General features: G+C 41.8%; 3 protein-coding genes across 7 annotated transcripts in view; all 3 read right to left on the bottom strand.

The window, feature by feature from the left end:
- Window positions 1-3,605: 3,605 nt before the first annotated feature.
- On the bottom strand, window positions 3,606-5,383 carry rpl22l1 (ribosomal protein L22-like 1). Of its 2 annotated transcripts, none has more exons than XM_076080134.1 (4): window positions 5,235-5,383; window positions 4,175-4,288; window positions 3,879-4,000; window positions 3,606-3,782 (listed from the first exon to the last, which is right to left on the bottom strand). In XM_076080134.1, exons 1-4 carry the CDS (start codon window positions 5,241-5,243, stop codon window positions 3,635-3,637), a joined length of 393 nt encoding a protein of 130 aa, XP_075936249.1. In that variant the 5' UTR covers window positions 5,244-5,383; the 3' UTR covers window positions 3,606-3,634. The 2 variants fall into 2 exon arrangements, with proteins under 2 accessions (XP_075936249.1, XP_075936250.1); XM_076080135.1 differs by having other exon boundaries at window positions 3,879-4,070; window positions 5,235-5,259.
- A 1,015-nt stretch (window positions 5,384-6,398) lies between these two features.
- eif5a (eukaryotic translation initiation factor 5A) lies at window positions 6,399-11,322 on the bottom strand. Of its 2 annotated transcripts, none has more exons than XM_076080131.1 (5): window positions 11,181-11,322; window positions 9,531-9,718; window positions 8,134-8,238; window positions 7,777-7,908; window positions 6,399-7,592 (listed from the first exon to the last, which is right to left on the bottom strand). In XM_076080131.1, exons 1-5 carry the CDS (start codon window positions 11,212-11,214, stop codon window positions 7,527-7,529), a joined length of 525 nt encoding a protein of 174 aa, XP_075936246.1. In that variant the 5' UTR covers window positions 11,215-11,322; the 3' UTR covers window positions 6,399-7,526. The 2 variants fall into 2 exon arrangements, with proteins under 2 accessions (XP_075936246.1, XP_075936248.1); XM_076080133.1 differs by having other exon boundaries at window positions 11,089-11,226.
- A 1,259-nt stretch (window positions 11,323-12,581) lies between these two features.
- tnikb (TRAF2 and NCK interacting kinase b) overlaps window positions 12,582-22,733 on the bottom strand; it is a 44,020-nt gene continuing 33,868 nt past the window's right edge. For all 3 annotated transcript variants that reach the window (XM_076080127.1, XM_076080128.1, XM_076080129.1), the window contains 9 exons: window positions 22,592-22,706; window positions 22,263-22,445; window positions 22,036-22,179; window positions 21,405-21,539; window positions 21,040-21,140; window positions 20,309-20,458; window positions 19,485-19,644; window positions 16,244-16,383; window positions 12,582-15,340 (listed from right to left, as the gene is read on the bottom strand). In XM_076080127.1, the coding sequence (XP_075936242.1) occupies window positions 15,257-15,340; window positions 16,244-16,383; window positions 19,485-19,644; window positions 20,309-20,458; window positions 21,040-21,140; window positions 21,405-21,539; window positions 22,036-22,179; window positions 22,263-22,445; window positions 22,592-22,706 (1,212 nt within the window). In that variant the 3' untranslated portion in view covers window positions 12,582-15,256. The remainder of the gene's footprint in view (window positions 15,341-16,243; window positions 16,384-19,484; window positions 19,645-20,308; window positions 20,459-21,039; window positions 21,141-21,404; window positions 21,540-22,035; window positions 22,180-22,262; window positions 22,446-22,591; window positions 22,707-22,733) is intronic.

The following is a 22,733-nucleotide window of genomic DNA, read 5'->3' as shown; positions in this document are numbered from 1 at the left end:
ATCCCAGCTTTGCACTTTAACCAAAACCTGAATGTAAATCAACACGTGATCAACATCAACAGGCTGGCTTGACGACAGTGAAGAGCACAGGCGGAGACGTAAAGATGCGGATAAAAACACCTAACATGCCGGTTAAAGATGCACACCTGAGCAGACAGGTAATAAACTCACCTGTTGTGTGTTTTTCCTGAGGAAGAAGTGTTGGTTGAGTCCACGTCCTCTGCAGACCTGGAGGAAATGGTGAGGAGACGACAGCGTTAATCCTTCAGACCGGACACCACGTGATCAGGTGGATACATTATTCAACACCTGAGACTGGCCAGGTGTGTGTGTGTGTGTGTCATAATTCATTCATAAGAGGAAGGAAAGAATAGCTGCTGTGAAGGTGTGTGAGTTAACTCTGTGCTGCAGCTGCCACAGGTGACGTTTCTTTACTCTTTGTATGCAGAGCTGAGGAAATCACCAGGTGTGTGTTTGTCTTCGTTCTCATGTCTGCTACATAGTGAGGACCGTAACAATCAACAAAGTGGGGACATTTTTTTAGAAATGTATTTCTTTTTGGTGTTTCTGTATCTCTTTGTAGTTGTTAAGCATCTTATTGTGTCATTTTATATCTAATTGTATTTATTTTGTGTCTTATTTTGTTCGTTTTGCGTCTCAAGTCCTTTAGTACACAGACTTGTTGTTATTAACTTGGGGGCCCAACATGTACACACTGAACGGTTTGTGTTATCTGCTGTTGTAATCTGATGCACAGAGTCAGATTACACCCGGCAGACGTGGTAACATGAAGGTCTAAAATAAGAGAAACAAGACACTCAGCTTCTGATTGGTTGATTATCAGCCAACCAACAGTCGGTTTTGTGTAAACGGTGATGGAAACATCAAGGTTTTCACATAAGGAATTTGTGTTTTGGTGCATAACAATAAATACAGTAAGAGAAGTGAAAAAGCATTACAACAGTCAAGAATCATGAATATGAAATAGAGATGTATAAAGAAATAAAGATGTAGAGGAGAGGATGGACACTGTTACGCCAAAGAAGAACTTGTGTAACATGTTGACTAAAGAAAGTATGAGGAATATGTGCAAAGTATGAGTTCGGACACTTTTCCTCAAGTTTGTTAAAACAAGACTGTGACTGAACTTTGTCATAAAATAACATCGGGGGAAATAAGTGTCGACTTGTTGGGACAGAAAAGCGTTAACGATAGTTGACTCAGGAAATTAATTGATCCGTAGCAAACTCCTTTAAATAAATCTTTGGGCTTGGGGGAAGGTATCAAGTATTTTCAAATAAAAGACTCAAGTCAAAGTGAAGTCACGAGTCGTTGGTGATGAAGTCCAAGTCGAGTTTCAAGTCTTTTTTGATTTTGTTAGATCTAAAGTCATCAAACTTGTGACTCGGGTCCATTTTTTTTTCGAGCTTTTACTTTCTGAATACTCGTCTTTTTGTGGTTCAGATGCTGCGATTTGGAAAATACCTGAATAACCAAATATCAGCAGGCGGACGTGGAAAGTCTTGACAACATGTACCTCCTAGATAGCAGCTGCTTTGATGACTGTTATCTTCTATTTTTAACTGTTTATCTCATGGACCTTTGAATGTACTTATGAGCACAAGAAAAATAAATGGAAACTGACTGTGTGCTTTCTGAATGTATGGATCTAACTGTAAGCTGTTGAGTGTCTCTTTAGGGCGTCTGCATGTTATAAAATAACAATAACAGATTTTTGTATAAAGATTTCAGATGCTGACTGCAGAGCAGCTGAAGGTGAAGGCATTCCTGAAGCTGCGTGCTTTATACGCAACAGATGAGCGAACGGGAGTGAAGCCAGACACACACACACACACACACACGAAGTAAAACATCCTTTTCTGTTTAAGGGAGTAAAGGTTTTGGTTGGCAGCTTGAAGCAACATACAGGAGAGATAAACTCTGTCTTATCATGCCAGTCTGAAGACCTCAGGTTAAATAAAAGACACTTTGGTATTTTTAGTGTCCTTTCGTTAAGCTGAAACAAACCAGAGGTTTCAGTCCGTAGAACTGTTAATATATTGTGTAAATTAAACTTAATGAGATAAAACATTTAGTAACTTATCAGAGAATTCTCAAACTGAGAGAAAATCTCTGTTGAAATATTTAGCCTCAGTGTCATTTGCTCCACCCTTTAACTGTTAATAAAACACAAACGAGTGTTTAAGGAGCTTAACGCATCACATTCATTCACAAGGACTTCAAATTGTTTTCCAGAAGTCACACATCTGTTCTCACAGGCTGAGTGAAGAATAACCTGGATGATGACATCAGGAAACGGGTCAAAAAAAATGGAAAGATCCAGTGTTTTTGACCCATAATATAGTTTTACTAAAAGTTAGTGCAAATTCAAAATACGCTTTTCAATTTTTACCTTTTAAAAGAAAATAATAATTCTGTCCCAACGGAACCTTTATTCCCTTTGGTTTCTGTGTATGAAAGTAAAAACTATCTGTAGCACCACCTAGTGTTCAGAGTACTGCTACACAATCACAAGAATCAAGAGGCGTCGATCAAAGGTGGGCAAAATAACAGGAACACCTGTTGTAATGCAGTGGGACCACGTTATTGGTTTGCCGAGTCTTTGCATTCGAGTCTTTACAAAATCTGACGAGTCTCAAGTGAAGTCGTAACTCAAGAGTTTTGTCTGTATTAAATAATAGAGATTTTTCGGCAAATGTAACGCCATTTAAACAAAACAGCAATACACGTTTCATACAAATAGTTACAGGGTGGACAGAATAATAGGAAAACTTTAGTATAACAGTAAAATTAGCCCCAAATAATCATATTGAATAACGCCTCTATTAGACGGTTATATTATAAGTGAAATGTATTTCAGGACTGTAAATCTTTGGTTTAAGTTCAGTGCAACTAATGCTCAGTTAATTATCTGATCAGAAACATTGAGACACAAATTGCTTCTTGTAGTACTTAGTTTAGACTATTTTTATTAAAAAGGTTACTTTATAAAAAAACTACTTTCAATCTGTGAAAATTGACACATTTACTCTCTTTGTTCTGTTCTTAAAATATTTGGATTTTTTGTTTCATACTTTTTTTACAGAACAAACACACTTTTTTACCTGATCACCTGATGTTTTTCATTCTCCAGCTGACGTAATATTTGTGGTCCTCAAATCGGGTTTATTTGCTCATCATATATATATATATACATATATATGTGTGTGTGTATATATATATATACATACACACATATATATATATACATACACATATATATATATACATACACATATATATATATACATACACATATATATATATACATACACATATATATATACATACACATATATATATATACATACACATATATATATATACATACACATATATATATATACATACACATATATATATACATACACATATATATATACATACACATATATATATACATACATATATATATATACATACACATATATATATACATACACATATATATATATACACATACACACACACACACACATATATACTTTATGTGTCTTTCAACAGATACTTTTTGAGAACAGCAGAATAAAAACACGAGGCAGAAGTTATTTTTCCACATTTATTCTCCAGACGTTTACTCGTCTGCCTCCGACTCCTCTTCGTCGTCCTGGCTGATCTGGAAGTAACGCAGCTCGTACGTCTCCTTGTCGGACGCCACGACTCTTAGCCAGTCACGGAGGTTGTTCTTCTTCAGGTACTTCTTCGTCAGGTACTTCAGATACCTAGCGGAGGGCGGGGGAGGAGGGGTCGGTTAGTCTCTGAATTTTTGATTTCTAATATTGTTTGCTCTGTTAAAATAAATAAAAATCCCAGCCGACCTTTTGGAGAACTGCTTCTCAGACGTGACGTTGATCTTGTTCTTCATGCGGCCGACTTGGACCACGTTGCCCAGGTTGCCCGTCTTCCCGTTGACCTTAATCCTCTCTTTGAGGAAGGTTTCCTGTCGGACAGAACACAGTGACGCACTAGGGAAGGGAACCCTAGTATATTCGGAGCTAGGGAAGAGAACCCTAGTCCAGACGCAGGGTTAGCTGCTTGTTTCACGCAGTTTTCCTGATTCCTAACTAGCGTCTCTAATGAATAAAAAGGGTTTAATAAGAGGGGGAATACTTACAAAGCTTGCAGAGTCCAGTATCCCATCCTCCACAGGGTGGGTCAGGTCCAAGGTGAACTTCCATGCAGCTCCCTTTTTGGACTTCCTGCTGACAGTTGGTCTTTTCTGTTTGAGCTGTGAGGGAAAATAAAAATAAAGCAGCAACAGGTTCAGAAACGTGAGATGTTTCTGGTCCTCTTTAAAGTCCCGAAAGGCATTCTAGCTTTTACTGATTCTAGATTTCACTGGTTGTAAACATATGAAAACATTGCAACATCTAATCTTCAGTAAATACTCTTAATACAGAGTAAATCCTTTGTTTAAGTATCCTTAAGATATCTGCAATCGAATTATTTACTAATTCTTAGGTGGTGTTATACTAAATGGGGGATATTGGTAACTTACAGATGCTCTTATTTATAAACATGAATAAAATATAATCATAAAATGTAAATGCAGGATTATGCTGAATGTAAATTAAATATATAATGGAATATATACAACAATACTTTAAATTAGTGAATACAAAACGCTCAGAAATTGGATGTTCATTAATTGCAAATACAAAACTAGTATAAATATGTACAGCATCAGTCGTCATTGAAATAAAACGATTTGTTTGAATTTTGGGTGCAAAACAAATGGAAGCTCCTTTGGTAGAGACATCCACCACTAGTTTAGTTTCTACGTTATTATGAGGGATCTATTAGAGGGATAGTCAATATAAAAGTTATGCCAAACTGACCAGTGGGACCTGTACTACATGTAGACTGTAACAGAAGTCAGGTTTACCGGTCAAGAGGCAGAAAAGCCACCAATAAGAACAAAAACGCTCCTTTACTCTGTGGAGACTGGCCCTGAATGAATGGAACACGTGCCAGCTAACGTCAAGACTACCACGAGCTAATGCTAACTCTGCTAGCTTCCTGGTTTCCTGCTCTATATAAACGATGTTTAACACACAGTTACGCGCTTCCATCTTTACTTTGTTTTTAGTAGGTAATGACCGGAGTAACTGGGGGAAACGGTAACGGAATAAACACTAAAATGCGCAGATTCCAGAGGAGCTAGCACGACTTACCGGCGCCATGTTGAACGATCGGACGTGAAAGGGAGAACCGGATGTGACGTAGCTGTGACGCGGGTGGCGCCGCGTGCAACGCCCTTACCATATATGGTAACCCCAGAATGGCTGCGGAGAAGAGGGAAAATAAACACAGGAATCCGGAAAAATAGCTCGATTAACGAGTTCTGAAGTGACCGAACTCATATTTATGAGTCGTATTTTTATTTTAACAACAATACTGACAGGTTTATTTAAATTAAATGAAGTTTTGTCTTAAAATAAGAGATTTATAGTGGAGGTTTTGCCTTTTTTGTGGGACGAAAAGTCCAAAGGGTCTTTCACAGCCCAAACACACCCTGATAATAAACCCACACACACACACACCAGCCCTGTTCATTCAGCTGCATTTGTATGAACACTCAAAATGAAATCCCTCCTGATGAGTCAGCGAAACTGTGACTGGTCAGGCGTTTAGCATGCATCCTTCTTTCCACTCAAGTTCCACCACTACTGGGGACCTTCAGGCAGGGTGTGTCGGAGTCTGAAACTAGTCTTTTCATGCGAGTCACCATGTTTCCTACATATTGTTTTGTAAGTCTGAGTCAGTGTGGATCTGCAGCTGCAAGAAGCTTTTTTCCTCCAACATCTGCAGTGCAAAATAAACTTAAGTCCAGGTGTTTTTCTTGGTTCTAGAGCCCCAACAGCTCAATATGTGTCCATGTTTATTTAACAGGTGTTTGTCACCTTGAAGAGAATGATTAAGGGATAAGAAAACATGATGTCATGTGACCCACAACACCTAATGTTTACTTATAACACTTGATACTGGAGTTAAAGTCTCACCAACACGTATAACTGAAGTACAAATCTGGACCAGGACTTTTCATTTGTGTATTTTCTTGAACCTGAAACTTCTAAGAAACCTTTAAAACATGCATTTCATCAAAAGTGCTTGTTTTTGCAGATTACACTTGTTTCCAACCTTAAAATCATCCAGACATCCACAGCACAATACACCTCTCAGCAGCTTTCAGCACAAACTACAAAATGTACAACTTTATTGATATATTTTTACTATGATTTTAACACTTTATGTCCATCGTGCGTCACCAACATCATCCCTTTGAGACCGTGACTGCACCTTTACAGCGTACATCAGAGACAGAAAACCAGACGTAGTTTGCAGTTTTTGTCCATTTTGTTTCGTGGTTTTATTATTTTTTTTTGCCATCTCCAGTCAGGTGACAAAGGCCTCGAGTGAACAAAAACGTTTGCAACTCTACCACCCTCCCCAACCCGATTGAGTCCCTCAAAAAAAGACACACGCCTCACTGCAAACCGCCTTCCACATTTCGGAGGCCCACACCGCTACACACTCATGCCTCTCAAAACAAAATATAACACTCCTTTTGTATTGGGGGGGTTGGGGGGGGGGGAGGGGCTGGCGACCGACCGCCCCAGTGGACAAGAGGTGTAAGCGCACACGCGCCCATCCAACTTCTACACAGACAAGAGACTGGCATCACAAGGGTAAATCACTGAAGCTTCTGTTCTTCTTAGGGGGGAAACAAACAAAAAACACTTCTCTTTTCTTGGTTTTAGAGCTTTGACATGCTGGGGTGGACCTCAAGTGCTCATAAGTGCTAACCACCACCAATCCCAGCAAGGAGGAGGAGAGAAAACGAGCCTCTTCGAGCCCCGAATCCACGCGGGAACCGGAGCAGAGGCCATGCTGGAGAGCGGTACGGCTGCTAGAGGGACGGCCTAAACCAGAATTTAAACATCTATCCATCTGCTTTAACAACTCAAAAACTGTCCCTGTCCCGTTCCCTTTAAAAGGCTTTAAACCCGCTATATTCAAGAATATATAAAAGAAAAGAATCATACAAAAGCTGAATCCCGTTGTTATTAAAACATTCAGGAATGCGAGTGGCAAAACCAACACGTTGAAGGCAAAAATAAGCAGGAATGAGCAACTGATCGATATTTTTTGAAGTCGTTTTTTTTTTCTTCATATATAAAGTAGATTTGTTGCCAAACAACCTCAGTGATCAGAGCAGAGGACCACGCAACGCAGCGAGCTGCAAGTGGAACTTTCCCCAACAAGCAAATGGAAAAGAGAAATGACAAAATAAAAAGGGAGGATGAAGGGGGGGGGGGGGGGGGGGAGATAAAAATGAGAGAAATCACAACAGAATGATTGAGGTTGTCTGTGAAGGCCGACCCTTTGGTGACAGAACCAATGAGGATGCAGGAGACTGGTTGTGGGTGGTGCTTGTTGCCTGGGAAGCAGAGTCCGTCTTCTCCTTATTTGCTGGCCAAGACCTTCGTAGCGACAGCACATTCCTCGCCCATGGCAGCGATGACGGTGACCTGCAGGGAGAAGCAGCACGTGTTGGAGTCAATCATCTGAAACTTCACACACACACACACACACACACACACACACACACACACACACACACACACACACACACACACACACACACACACACACACACACACACACACACACACACACACACACACACACACACACGACTATATTTACACTCACCATGAATTCGTCACCAGCTTCAAACTTTCCCTCGATTTCTCTGCCGATTTCGCTGTCGGGGACACGCAGGTCCTCCCTGATGTCACCGGTGTCGCTCATGAGGCACATGTAGCCGTCATTGATGTTAATCAGCTGGGACGGTGAGGACACATTAGAAAACATTGTTCTTATTCCAACCTCAAAACTCTAAAGAAAGAGCCGGACTGACATTGACATTTTTTGCAAAAATGTCTGATAGTTCCAAAGCTCCGGAACTTAAAGCTCAAGAAAAGCCAGCAGAGACGACCGCGCTCACGTCCTCCTTTGGTTAACTGCAGTTACGTTTGTGTGATAAGAGTTCTGGGTTGTTTGTCTCACCTGGTAATCTATCCTCTTGATGGAGGGAACATCCATGTTGTGGGTGGAGGGGCACATATCTTCATGCTTCTTGTTGGTGAAGATGTCGATACCAACCATATTAACCTTAAAGAACAAGATGTGGTTTATTACAAAGTGTCAAGTGTTTCATCTGTGCAGGTATCTAGAGACCAAACAGGAGGTTTATGAACGCAGCACAACAAATCAGACAGAAAACAACAGTATGATGCAAAACTTCAATAAATTAAATATTCTGAACAAATTAAACATAGCTGTAAATGAGCCGTAACTAGCCACAAGGCTATTTTCCCATCGGTAGTCCATGGACAGATCATAAAGAAACCAAAGCTCATGTTTTCCCTCCCGGTGTAGGAAGCAAGTGTCAAGTGATTCGAATATTTAAAATGTACTTCACACATTTCAAAATGTATAGCCAAAAGCGTAATTTTTCTATCCATGTTGAGCCCAAAAAGAGAGCAAAGTACATGTGGGAGAACCGCAGTGTTGGAAGAAAAAGTTGAGACTGTGCATTACTTAATACTGCAACGAGGAACCTTCTTTTGGTGGTCCCCGAAGAGGAAAGTGGTAGTGTCTCCGAGCACCAGAGTCTCTTTAGAAAACCTCTCATTTTACTGCAGCAGGGTCTAGTCTGCCCCTCTCAGTCCTGGTTCTCCCGTACCTCCAGCAATATGTCCTGGGTCCCAGAGAGGAGAAGCTCTGCTCCTGGAGGAGGAGACGCTGCTGCTGCCGGGAGCTGAGCTCTCCTCCTCCCTCCGGAGCTCCGACTGCAGGTCCGAGTCTGCCGAGAAGCCGGATCTGGTCTGTCCACGGTGGGCAGACCCACCTCTGCTGGAGGATCTAGGTCCGTCCACGGTGGACCGGTCTCTGCTGGAGTCTGAGCTGAAGGAGGTTCTGGTGAACCTGCAGGATGTCATCTGGTTTCACCAGAATCCGACCCGGTGGCCCCGATGACGGGCATTAAGAATAACTCTATAGAAACAGACCACCTTCTCTCTGATGGTCTCTTTACTGATGGAGGTCTGATAGAGGATCAGGACTAAACTGGTTCCAGAACCAGTTAAATGTTCTTCAGAGAAACTTTAAAGCAAGAACCACAGAGATAGCTCGGATCAGACTGGGCTGAAATCTGAGAAGCCCAAACTGGGCCTCAGCTCTCTGCCATCGTTGACACTGGTTCAGTTTTTTATTACCAAACTCCATTTCACACTTTGCACTGCTACTGAACAGCTGCTCTTATTTTGACGGGGCTTCTTAACCACACTTTAAAGGAATATATCCTCCAATCACTGAACAATATGAAACATTTTTTCCCCCCACGCTCTTATCTTTTATAACCGGAGTGACAATAAACAGCTTGAAAAACTAAAAGTTTTTACCTTGGCATGTCCGTGCTTGCCAGTCTTGGAGGTTGACATCTCCACAATTTTGCAGGGGTGTCCCTTCAGCACCACGTACCCGTTCTTACGCAGAGCAGAGCACTGCATGGGGTACGTGGCGGAGGCGCCAGACTCGCCAACCGTGAAGTCAAGATCGGGATCTGACATGGTGCGATGGGTCAGCGGTGCTGCAACAAGATATTCACAGATCAATCATCTTAGTATCAATCTGAGGAAAATATTAAATACGCTGCAGTCTGATTACAGGTCAAATAACTTATTTATATCACATGCATCAACATCAGTGTTTGACACTAAAACTGTACTGACACTACTGATACTACATGTTAGGGAGGTGGTTGAAAACGGTTAAATACACAACTGAAAATATTCCAACAAATACAGTATGTACTATTGCTGGTTTGTAGATTTACATTTAAAGTACAAACCAGTGGATTTGGAGGTAAGAGCCACAGACAGGGTGCAGGGTGGGATTAAGAGACACATTTACACATCCTATCAAAAGGTGTTGACAATAACAAAAATGTAATGTTTTGCCAGGTTTACCCGTTAATTTAAAGCGCTAAAGTTCTGATGTTTACATGACAGCTGCCATAATCTTTGCGTGAATATTATCAATTAACACCCTAACAAAAATATATTTTTACAGTCTCAATTTTGCTTAATTATTGTGGGTTAAATGCCAGTTTAATGACCCCGTCCCTGGCTCTTTTTTTTTGCTCTGGGCCACTGCAGACTTTCCAGGGCCCCAAACTGTGAATAGATTATCGCGAGGTCTCGGGGAAAAGTAGCACCCCTCATGATCTGTATTAAAAATAAAGTCTAAATAATTAAGTCTAAATTAGGAACATACAGCGATGCAGACATGTGGAAGCACGGACAACTTAGACCGCAACACAACACGAGGCTCTGGAAATTGATACATTTAGCTAGCGCGAGCAAGTTAGCCGGCCTGGAGTTCACAACAGCGGCAGTTAACGGTACACAGCCAGCTAACAATAACGTCACGTATACGGCTAAAATCAGCTAATATTGTGCTATATTTTTGATCTAAACGACATTTAGCAGATTAACAAGCCTCATTCAGATAAGCTTATAAAATAAGGTGTTTATAAACTGGCCAAACATGTGCCCGCTTCAGCTGCACAAAAAAAAAGCGAGTACCGTTATGCTAGCTAACGCAATGCTAACGCTAGCCGTCTCCATTCAGCTCCGTTGAAATTTAAAAAAAAAAAGCCAGCGGATTGACGCTCGAGCGACGGCGGTTGGTGGGGGCGTTTTTTAATAAGACATTTAAACAGTGGGATGACAAATACACCGCAGGCTTCATATGTATATGTACCGGGAAAAATAAAAGTAAATTAGCGGACAGAATGACAAGCGTTCTTCCTCCGAAGGCCGCATGTCCCGTTTGATTAAACCCTGGTAACGTTAGCAGGGAACATGGACACCCACACCCTTTAACCCTGCGACTCGACCACATCCACGGAGAAATTAGAAACCAGCCGCTCAGACCACCACGCGTGTACTATAGTACCTCTGAAACCGGTAACGGTTCACGTAAAAAAAGCCGTTAGGTCCAACGTTTATCCCCCCTCAAGGCAGAAACACGCGCCATGCCACACTTACCTTCCAAGAAAAAAAGTGGACCGAATGTGCGCATGCGCGGCCAACTTTACTGCAGCATCCGTAGAAGGGACAGAGAGGGGTGGTGGGCGATTATGGGTTCCGGTGGCAGCCTGGCAGAAAGGGTTGCCAGGTCTGTGGTGAGCAAACATGGCAACCAGGTCAGCGGCGGCTCTCGGGATACCGGGGCTCCCCAAGAAGAGTTGGGGCACCCTCTTCCACCACCATTACAATTTATTACAAGTAATACTCTTTTATTTCAGTAAAAGTAGCAATATCATAGTGTAGAAATACATTATTATATACAAACTGTCATTACATACATTATTATCTATCCCACACAGCAAAATATATGTTAGAAAAATGAGCTGTGGTGGAAGAAATACTCCTACTTTTAGAAATGCAAAAAAGAGTTTGAAGCTCCTTTTCTTTGCATCTAGCGCCATCATCAGGTCAACATTTTAATTTGTCCAATACTTTGATTTATGGCCAAATACTTATGACATTCCAGCCTTAGCTGTACTTTTCTGTTTTCTTTTTTCAATTCCTAATTAGCAAATGTTAGCATGCTGATGTTAGCATCTGTGCAGTCTCACAAAGCTGCAAGCATGACTCTTAATCCCCTTAGAAAAAACAAGTTGATTTCAATTGACATATTAAGTTGGAACAACTACACAGAAAATGTAAGTAACTTTAACAAGTAGATATAAAGTAAGCATAAAACAAATAATTATATGTACTTACCTCTTTCAAGGCAATGGGTTTCCTAGATTTTTAAAAGTGAGATCAACTTGTCATACTCTACAGTATATTATTTATACGAGGGGATTTTTCTCTTAATCGACTCATTTCAGCGCTAATGTTTGATGATTGTAAAAAAGAAACCCGGCATAACCTGTACTTGTTAATACAGTGAGTATAAGTGTGAAGCCTCACAAAGCTGCAAGCATGACTTTTAGTTAATTTTACTTTTTAAGTTGGAACAACTTAACAAAATTAAACTACAGCAAAATCGAAGTAACTTTAACAAGTAGATACAAAGTAAACATAACTCCTAGATCTTCTTTTTGAGTGAGATCAACTTGTCAGCTTCTACATTGACTTTATTAATAACTAATAAGTTGATTTTTCTCTAATGATTAACTCATTTCAGCACTAATGTTTGATCAGAGGTTGTCTGAGTATAAGTGTGAGATTTCTTTTGGTTTCTACGAATTCAATATTAACTTTTATTACATGTTTTTATCCTGTGCACCACAGTGTGCAAGAAAAGTGTTGTTGTTGAAATCCTGCACAGTATTGATCACTTGTACTCAACAGTGAGTTGTCCGTCAACAACACCCCAGGGTGCCAGAACGTTGTCGTACAGAACCAGCGTAAAGAAAGAGAGTGAAGCAGGAAGTGTTGCTGTACAAGGAGAGGACATTTATTTGTAGAGTTTTTCAACATCACAGATGTGTGTCACTAGATTGAGGTCGTCTTTTGACTGATTCCAGTGATTCAGACAAGGTGAAAACATACACTCACATGCATGTCACACACCTGTGCACACACCTGCTCTCTCTCTCTCTCACACTCACACACACACACTGGCTGGCAGCCGTACATACGTTCAGTCTTGATACGTACAAAAATTGAAATACAAATACAAATAATACCACAATAAAAACATTGTATTGTTTTTTTTTTTTTTAAGAAATTCTTATAGCTATGTTCTCTATTGTGTAGAAAGACAACTAAGCTTTAATAAGTGTTTGTTTTTTTGTCTTTCTCTAAAATGATCAGTAAGATATAATGAAAATTCTTACAGTATATATATCTTTTTTTTGTTTTTTAAATCTACGGTCTCTCACACGGACCCTGCCTCCTGACCTTTATTCACAGGGTGCTGATTAATGCTAACATCCTGCACATGTAAAAGGCTTCAGCTGGCCTCAATCGCACCCTTTAAGATCAACAAAGAAGAAAAGAAATGTCAAGTAAAAGGTGAACCGCTTTCCTCTCACAGCCTGAACGCAATCCCACAAACGTCGGCGTTTACGTCGTCAACCCAGCAAAAAATTAAATAAAAATAGAAAACGCCATCCTAAAGTGATGCTGAGCCCGTCCTGCTCGCTCCTTGTGTGAGCATAAACAAAAAAAAAAGCCTAAAATATAAATTGAATGGTAAACTTGTAGTTATCCAGTGTACAATCTTGACTTAATTGTGAGATAAAAAGCCCACATGCTAAGCTGATTCTTACAATTTAAAAAAAACGTTCACTTTACAGCTCAGTGTAGAAAGTTTGACTCTCAGCGTGCAGCTTCTACAGTCAGACCCGTCCGTGTATTGCCTTAAAACTTACAATTCATAACAAGTGACGACAGGTCAAACATGTATGTCACCATGCAAAAAATGCACAACTAAATAAACAGTGATGAACTACGGAGGAAAAGAGTCTTCGCTCGTCACAAAAGAAAAAGAAAAGCCATCCCATCTGAGCGAAACAGACAGATTTACAGAAGCATGACAAAAAGAAAAAGCGAGACTGATATTATTATTTTTTTTCTTCAGTGTCATCTGCTTTTGCGAAGTCCGTCGTTAACATCAAATTGAGTATTTACACATGTGCAGCGTACACAGAACAGCAGGGACAGAAAGAGGTGGAGAGAAACAAACAAACGGCAGAAAAAACATCCAGAAGTTTGGCAACTACTGTACGCCAAGTTCTTCCTGTGAGAAATGAGGTGAAGATATTTTTTTTTGTTATTGTGTTGCTGTTGCAGCAATAATACAATATCTACAACCTTCCTTGTCCCCTCCCAGAAACACACCAGGACGAAGTAGCTGCAACCAACCGTGCAGCTTCCTCAGCGACGGGTATAAAATGTCGACATTTCCCCCGTGACTCTCGCTGCTCTTATGTGGTATTGTTTTCTCCTAAAGGGGAAGGTGTTGTTCAGCAGCAGCGCTCAAAGTGAGTGTTCACACCGTGAGCAACGCCGTCATTGAGTCCATTCACTTCGACCAGGGAAACAACGTGCAACTGTTCTGATGTCATTTTTTTTTGCTTTACAAAGAAAACATCCAACAGCGCAGCGAAGACGCCGCTGAAAGGTTTTGCTACAAGACGTTAGTCTAGAAAACATCTATTGAAGTGGTTTAGATGAGAACAACAACAACAAGGACCATGATATCTATAAGCTGAATTCAACATCTGGTCAGTGGAAAATGACGTGCGTCCCGCATTAGGTTTTATTGTTTCTGTAAAGGTCTCTGTTCATTATTAAATGCATGAACATGAAAATCTATTTTTTAAGGTGCAAGATCAGTCCAATGAAGTCACAATCTGCGTGAGACTGAACAATTCAGGTTTTGAGGCGTGTCAGATTGTCAGATGATGAATGTCAAATGCTAGATTGAAGCTGTAAATTGTAATTGAGGTCATGTTGTCAGCCGTGGCTTTACACCATAGTGTTAGAAATAAGGGTTCCAAAGACTAAAGGTTCCACTAAGAACCATTTAAACTGACTTTTATATTGAGACACTTCAGTTAAGCACACTTTAAAAACTGCTGCATCCGAGTTTTCTTCTTCCAACGATGCTACGTTAATAACCAGCGATGTTTACTCACTACAACACGCGCAGTAAAAGAGGAGCCCCCGCAGTAAACGCAGTCAGCGCGAACGGCGAACGGTACTCGCAGTATGAACACCCAGTAAGAACTCATGAATGTGCTACACAGAGAACTTCTCCACGGCTCCCCATCTAGTCAAATGGGGGAAGTCAAAAAAGGCTACTCGGCATGATGTCAGTGTCCTTTAAAGCCTGGATCAAGACCCTTGAGAACAACCATCCGCCCAACAGGAAAGGGTGAAGGCATCCATGAGGCCTGCGGCGCCCTCTACAGTTGGAGGGTATCTTTACGGGGGGGGGGGGGGAGAGAGGGATGGGGGCTCAATCGTCCGTTCAGCAGTTCGTTGATTTCCTCCACAAACACACACACACCGCACACACACATTGTCATCCTTCTCTCCTGATGTCTGGGCGATGTTCAGAATGAAGAAGAAGAGGAGGGTTGTGGGTCGAAGGAGAAAGGTTACCAGTTCATCATGGAGCTTCTGTTGAGGGTCATGAAGAAGACTTGACTGCTGCCTCCAGAACGCACAGAGGCGAAGAAAACCTGCAGGGAAGGAGACGGACGGTGTTAAAGCATGAACACCTGATATGATATTACGTTTATTTATCCATCTATTGATTGTGAAACTGATCAAAGGCTAAAGCCACAGTGCTGAACTGTGTGTGAGATGTTCATCTTAAAAATATCATTAAATGGAGTTTTTAAGGTGATACACCACAGAAGAAAATGTTTTATACTGGAATTATACTGAATTCATTCCAGTGTGTCAGATACATATTTAAACAACATTTAGGTTAATATAAGTATCGGAATGAACTCCGTATCCAATCCAGTCGAGGAAAATGTTTTGCATTTGGTCTGAGTAAGTAACGTAGCGTAACGAACGACCGTTATTGAGAGTTACATCTTATAACAACACGTATAACAAGTGAGAACTTGTTACGTAACACTGTGATTGTTATTTATTATGCTAGTTATGTTGTTATATTATGTTGTTACGTGACATTGTTGCGCTTGTTACATCAACCCTTAGATGCACGAGTGACTGGACCCTACACTCTTCCATAAGTGGGTCAAAAATTACCCATATTAGAATCAATGTGTTTTTATGCCATTTTTTGTCATTTTGGTTAAGAATAATCAATACCTGGAATATGAAATGATAACAATTTTTCATTACGAAGATATTTCAAGAAAACAACCTCACCGGGTCATTTTTGACCCACTTATGCATCTAAGGGTTAAAAAAGTCTGCTACGGGCAATTTACGCTGTAGCGTTACGTTGCTACATATTGTTCTGACGCTTGTTATGTAACGTTACAATTGTTATGTAACCTTACGCCGTTACCTTGGCTGATTTCACTGGCAAGGAAATCCCTGAAGTCGTAAATGTTTTGAGGGACAAACACTGAGGGACACAAATGTCCAGGTGTCCTCAGACTCACCTTGTCGTTCCTCTCCGACAGGAACTTCAGTCGCTGAGCTCGCTTATGCATGAAAACTCCGTCGAGGTGTCCCGTCTCCACGGAGCGGATCTCAATGGCCTTCTCTCCCCAGCCCATGATCTGGTTGGAGTGGATGTAGGCTGCAGGGACAGGAGAGGGCGCACGCACACACACACACACCACACACACACACACACACACACACACACACACACACACACAGAGGGGGATTGGACAGGAGAAGACTCAGAACCAGTCTCACACCCAAGCCAGTCACACATTGAGGCCTCCTCCGCCTCACCTCCAGGGAGATTATTGCAGCAGTTTCTGACTGATTTGAACGATCGCGACCTCTGAACTCTTCGATTTTTGGGACGTGAGGACGGCGTGGACAGGATGCTCGCTGGGTTTTCCATTTGATGTATTCAGTGTTTGATCTAAATGAGTTACGCGAGCGCCAATCGACTGACGCCGGTGGTTTGAACTTTGCATGTCGAGCCCCAGCTTTAAATAAAGTTGTGACGACTCGCTTTTCTTTTAGCTGCTGTGCGATAAAAGTCCAACTTTTGATCTGAAGCGTCAGCAGCAGGAAATGTTTGGGAATCATAAGCAGCTTTTTGTTAACACCGCTTCATCAGCATGCAAAGGAGAGCAAATCAGATATCGTGAAACCTCTAATAAACTTTCTTTTTCATCGGCAAAGACCACAAACGTTGAGCCAATTAGGATGAGGAACTTGGCGGTGGAGGCCATCTTGTTTTGGCGCTTTAAGGCTTGCAGAGACTAAAGTGTGCGATACCAAACCAGCAGAAAAAGGGGTCCAGTTGGAAATGATGTGCACCTTCCTCTGTCAGAGAATTAAAGTCCAGTGGAAGGTCTTTATTTGCCCCCCCTTCTTGCAATAGAGTTTATTTTCTGTTTTTTGAGGAAGGAGATCGACCAGCAGCTCAGATAAAATGATTTGTTTGAGGTGCCGGGCTTGGCTGTGAGAAACTCTGGTCTCTGATAGTAAAAATAACTTACACACACAACCACCGGTGCTTCAGGACACAGACGCCAAACATACATGTTTAATCAATCAGGATATTGTACAATGATATCGGAGAATCAAGGCCGGATGACACACACACACACACACACACACACACACACACACACACACACACACACACACACACACACACACACACACACACACACACACACACACACACACACACACACACACACACACACACACACACACACACACACACACACACTTTGATCGACTCGGATCAGAAGATCCAAGATCCATCCTTGATGTGCTCGAGTTTCCTCTTTCTGCGGTTTGACTGGGTGTGCTAATAAATAATAGATTCATTTAGATGCACTGCATTTTTAATCTGACTTTTTAGTCTGCTGAATCTTAAAAAACTATATATATAAAAATATATCTTGTAAGTTGTTTTGGAGCTCACGCAATCAAGGATGAATGTGTGGATATTTTTAAAATATTTGTACAGAACAAGAGGACAGAAGACAAACAACACACAAGCATTTCCCCCAATAACATAAAACAATATTGTATTTAAACATAGCGTGTGGTGGAGATAATGCTCTGTGATTCGCTCATGCAGTAGATGGGTGTTCAACACTTGACATTCAAGAGATACTCTGAGTTTTTGGGTTGTAAATATTTGGTCAACTCACCTGTTAAAGTGATGAGAACATATTAAAAACTCTCCATGTGTCTCCAATAGATCACCACACTGCAGCGCTTCATGATAACACTTTGTTTCACCCGGGTTGTTTATTGCTCACATTTAAATTGTTGTTAACGTTACAGCTCACACAGAAGCTGGGGGGGGGGGGGGGGGGGGGGGGGGTTTGCACGCTTTTGCCATTTTATGATATACATGTTATCAGCGAATTGTTCATACTTATCACTTCACTATTATCACTTTACCTGCTGTTTTACTACCTGTTAACATCTCTGTATATATATATATTCATCACTTCTAATTTAACATATAGTACATTCAGTTAATTCATATTAGTCGACCACAAATACACATTTTATATAAGTTACATTTTGTCCCTGTATTTTATTTTAAATTGCACTATCGTGAAACAACAACATTCTTGTTATTTAAACGTAATTTTTTTCTGCAACTCATACGGAAGTGTCGTAGTATAAAAAGTGAACAAACACGGGACTTTCAACCTGGAGACCGGTGTTCGTGTCCCAAAGTGTTATTTAATTATTTTGAAGTTACGTTAGTGACGTTTGTGTCGTGTTTTCTGCACTTACGTTACATTATGTAGCAACGTAACGTTACAGCGTAATTCAACGTCTCTAGCGTAAATAAATTGCCCGTAGCAGATTTGTTTAATGTAACAAGCGTAACAATGTTACTTAACAACATAATGTAACAACATAACGAGCGTAATAAATAACAATTACAGTGTTACGTTGTTTATGTCATACTTAATCCCAACCATGATGTTTTTCCTGAACCTAACTAAGTGGTTTTGTTGCCTAAACATGCGTCTGTTTCACGGTAACGACGTGGCATCAAATGACACGTGAAATGGCAAAAATGTACTTAAAATGCTGCTTAAAAGGCACGGCGCATGAGATCAAGTTGCTTGAATTGTCCTCTGGCACCATTTGTCTGATACTTTGGTTTATATATTTTTTCGTTATAATGAGCATTACAGCGTTAAAGAGCCGCTAGCGTGGCTATTGACATATTTTGGTCACAATTCTTCAAAAAACACATTTAAGGAACACTTGTCTGTTAAAGTTAAAACATGAATATCGGCCGATTTACAATCTTGTGATATTATTTCCCCTTATTCACCAAAATAAAAGCCCAAAGCAGCTTATTATTCAACAAAGTGTTAGCATGAAGCAACAGAGCAATCAGTTTTACAAGGATGATGTTTTTGGGCTTCCGACTGCATGTTTTCATCACGTCACCAAATAAAGTTGAATGGTCGGTTCAACCTCCCAAAGAAACCCTGTGGTACTCCTTTGAGCCGGTAATGAGACAGGTGAGGCTACAGTCTGGGCGTCTCGTTTTAAAAGTGCAACTGAAAGCAGAAGGCAGGAGGAGAGAGAGGAGTGTTGCTTTGAACGGAGGAGGTGTGGTAGATAGTAGTGAGGGGTGAAAAGATGACCTGCTGACACTGCTTACAGGAGGTCAGAGGTCAGGGGTCAGGGGGAGAAGCGAGCTGATTTTTGGGGTTGACGTACCGACGGAGGTGGGCATCTCGCCCCACTGCAGCACCACGTCTTTGGTGATGCGTCCGTAGGTGTTGACGTAGACGCCCTCGTCCTCGTAGCACAGCAGCATCTCCATGCCGTCCGTCTTGGGCAGAACCACGATGGCGTGCGGGGTCACCTGACCCTGAATCTGCCGGGGCGACACACGGGAGGGGGGGGTTGGAGGGGGGTTCGGGGCAGGGGATTAGGAGCTGCCGTGAGCCTACAGGTGGGTAACCCCTAACCCCCCCCCCACCCTGAGAGAGAAGAAACTGCTGCAACAATAGAGTCTCCCACGCCATCGCCATGGAAACAGACATGAGCACAGCGTGAGTCATGACGCCAGAAAGCAATGTGAGGCGGTCGCCGTGGTTACCGTCTCCTTCCAGCGTCTCTTACTGTAACAAGACCGGAGGAGGACGCCGATTCACCCATTCATTCATTAAGGCTGCTACACCCTCAATCAATCACTCTCTCATACATTCATTCATTCATCAAGGGAGCCGTTTGTTTATTCTCTTATTCACTCGCTCCCTCAGTCGCTCCCTCCCTCCCTCACTCCCTCCCTCGCTCACTCCCTCACTCACTCACTCAGTCGCCCCCTCGCTCGCTCGCTCCCTCCCTCGCCCCCTCACTCACTCAGTCGCACCCTCACTCAGTTGCTCTCTTAGTCGCTCAATCACTCGCTATCTCACACTTAAATATAACTTAATTAATGTTCTGATGATGTTAAACATTGCAGGACACACACAGAAACAGACACACACACAAACACACACACACACACACACGGAAACAGACACACACACACTAACATGTGAGGGGATGTAGATGTCGTAGGGGTTTCCAGAGTCCACATCGATGACATGGAAGCCGACACTGGAACCGTAGATGACCTTTAACCTCTGTCCCTCCTCCACAGTCAGGTCGACCAGCTGGGGGCGATGCTGCAGCTCAGTGAACGACTGAGGAGGAAGACAGAGCGATTAATCAAACACTTTAGTGTAAAATCAACAAAGGAAAGCACACAACAACCAACTGACACCAAGGAAAAAGGTTGACATTAAAATTGAAACGTAGGTAAAAGTACACAAGTATTATCAGCCAAATGTACTCAAAAAGGTAAAAGTACACATTATGGAGGTCTAATTTCCCCTCACTGCAAAACAAAAACTAAGTGTTTCTTCTTCATTATTGATCCCTAAAATTCTAATTTTCCTTAAACAGATATACAAATTCAACCTGTCCAAAAGTTCAAATCAACTTCTTTTAAGCATTTTTCAAAATAAAGTGTAATTTTTCTTGATTTGTACTTAAATCAATCTGGTTTATTGTTATACGACTTGATTTATTTACATGTTTTTTAAGCCATTGTTTATTTCTTTACCAGGCCCCCTTTTATAAAACAAATCCTGTATCTCAGGATGACTAAACATCATGCTGCTCATCTGCTTCCGTCTCGTTAGCTCACATGTTCCCAAAAGCAAAGTTTATCCACATTTAACAATCTCTTCAACACCTCAGGTAACATCCTGCCGCATCTCACCTTGAAGGCCATGAACTTGTGATACGGTTTAGGTGCCCAGGCGTAGATCTCCACAGCGTTCTTTAGAGCAATCACCAAGAATTTAATCCTCTCGTACTTCACTGCAGAAGGAGAGCAGAGCACCGTAAAAACAGTCCGATGTGTCAAATTATGCTTAACTACAGTTAAAAAAAGATGTTTGTTGCTTTGTAAACTTCACATTTAGTAATACAAATGTTAATTAATGTGTAGTCACCCAATTAATCAAAAGATATAAAGAGGAAATCAACCCCAGGTTTTTGTCCCCAAGTTGGAGGATAGTCCCCACAATGCCGGTGTGTTAACATGTTAATGTCCTCACAACCCACATAAACGAGTTTACCTACCGACTTTGTAGTGCACGCAGCCCTCCAGCTCCCCAACAGTGATCCAACCCTGTTTCTTCTCGACCTCGGGGTCGTTGTGTAAGATCCTGTTCCTCAGCCAGGACAGGTAGTAAACACGCAGCTTGTTCTTCTTCCCTGGTTAGAGAAAGACAATTACAACATTAAAACTGTAAATGTGCTTAGGGTTTACACTTCAGGTGTTGATGCTACTCGACAAATGTGACTTTTTACTGTATCAGTGCAAAGATCTGTGATTGTATGTCTTCATCGCCAGCATCTGGTGTTTATGAGGTGTTTTATTTTTAAAAACAGAAACACACGGAGAGAAAAGTGTCAAAAATAGAAACATCGGCGTCTTGTTTCAAACTACAATTTTAATGCTATTAAAGAGACGACTGTGACCAAGTCACAAGGGAAACAGGAAACACTGACTGATTGTTGGAACAACTGCAATATGTACCTCTGAGGTGTAGTAGAGTAAAAAGTACAATATGTACCTCTGAGATGTAGTAGAGTAAAAAGTACAATATGTACCTCTGAGATGCAGAAGTATAAAGTTGCATGAAATGTAAAAACACTGAAGTACATGTACCTCAACTTACGTACAGTACTTGATGTACTTGATACCCACCTGAGATGGTGACCAGGACGTTGAGCCCCTCCAGGACGTCCATCTGTTGGAAGCGCCGTCGATTGATCAGGTTGTAAACTTTGCCCTGACCGCTTCGATCCAGCAGCATCAGGCCGTTCTCCGTCCCCACCAGCAGATTCACTCCTGCACAGAGATGTTTGTTATGTACCGTCCGTGTGAGCACACACTCATAAACACCATTGTTGTGAAGCCGTCTCTCGTCTCACCCCAGAGAGCCGCACAGAGGATCTCGGAGTTGAAGCGTTTCTTGTACTTGCGGATCTCCGGCGTGTCGCTGTGCGGCCTGATGTTGGTCGGGTTGACGTTGACCACCGAGATCTTCCGGGCCTCGTTGAGTCTCGCCTGCTCCTGCTCGTGCTCGTGCTTCAGCAGCTCGTCGGCAAACAGCGCTGCAGCACAACGCGACAACATTATTATTAAGTTTCTCATAGTGCCACGAGTGCCTTTATCCTTTCTCTTCTGTGGAGAAAATCTTCATCTCGTGTCCCCCCTTCTTGGAGGTTGCAGGTTCAACGCCGTGAGTAAAAAAACCTACCCGAGGCCGGGATGTTATCGTCGTCGTCGTCGTCGGTCGGGGAGGTCCCGTACACACTCGGATCTACGAAGGGTGTGAAGGAAGACTTGGAGCCTCCGCTGCTTGCCATCCCGTACTGCAGAAATCACAGAAGCACAGGTTA

Source organism: Anarhichas minor, unplaced genomic scaffold (genome assembly GCF_050575085.1).
Source record: "Anarhichas minor isolate MPS153535 unplaced genomic scaffold, ASM5057508v1 ptg000074l, whole genome shotgun sequence".
In the NCBI taxonomy this organism is placed as follows: Eukaryota; Metazoa; Chordata; class Actinopteri; order Perciformes; family Anarhichadidae; genus Anarhichas; species Anarhichas minor.
The sequence above is the reverse complement of the archived record's forward strand: the minus strand, read 5'-3'. Positions and strand labels throughout refer to the sequence as shown.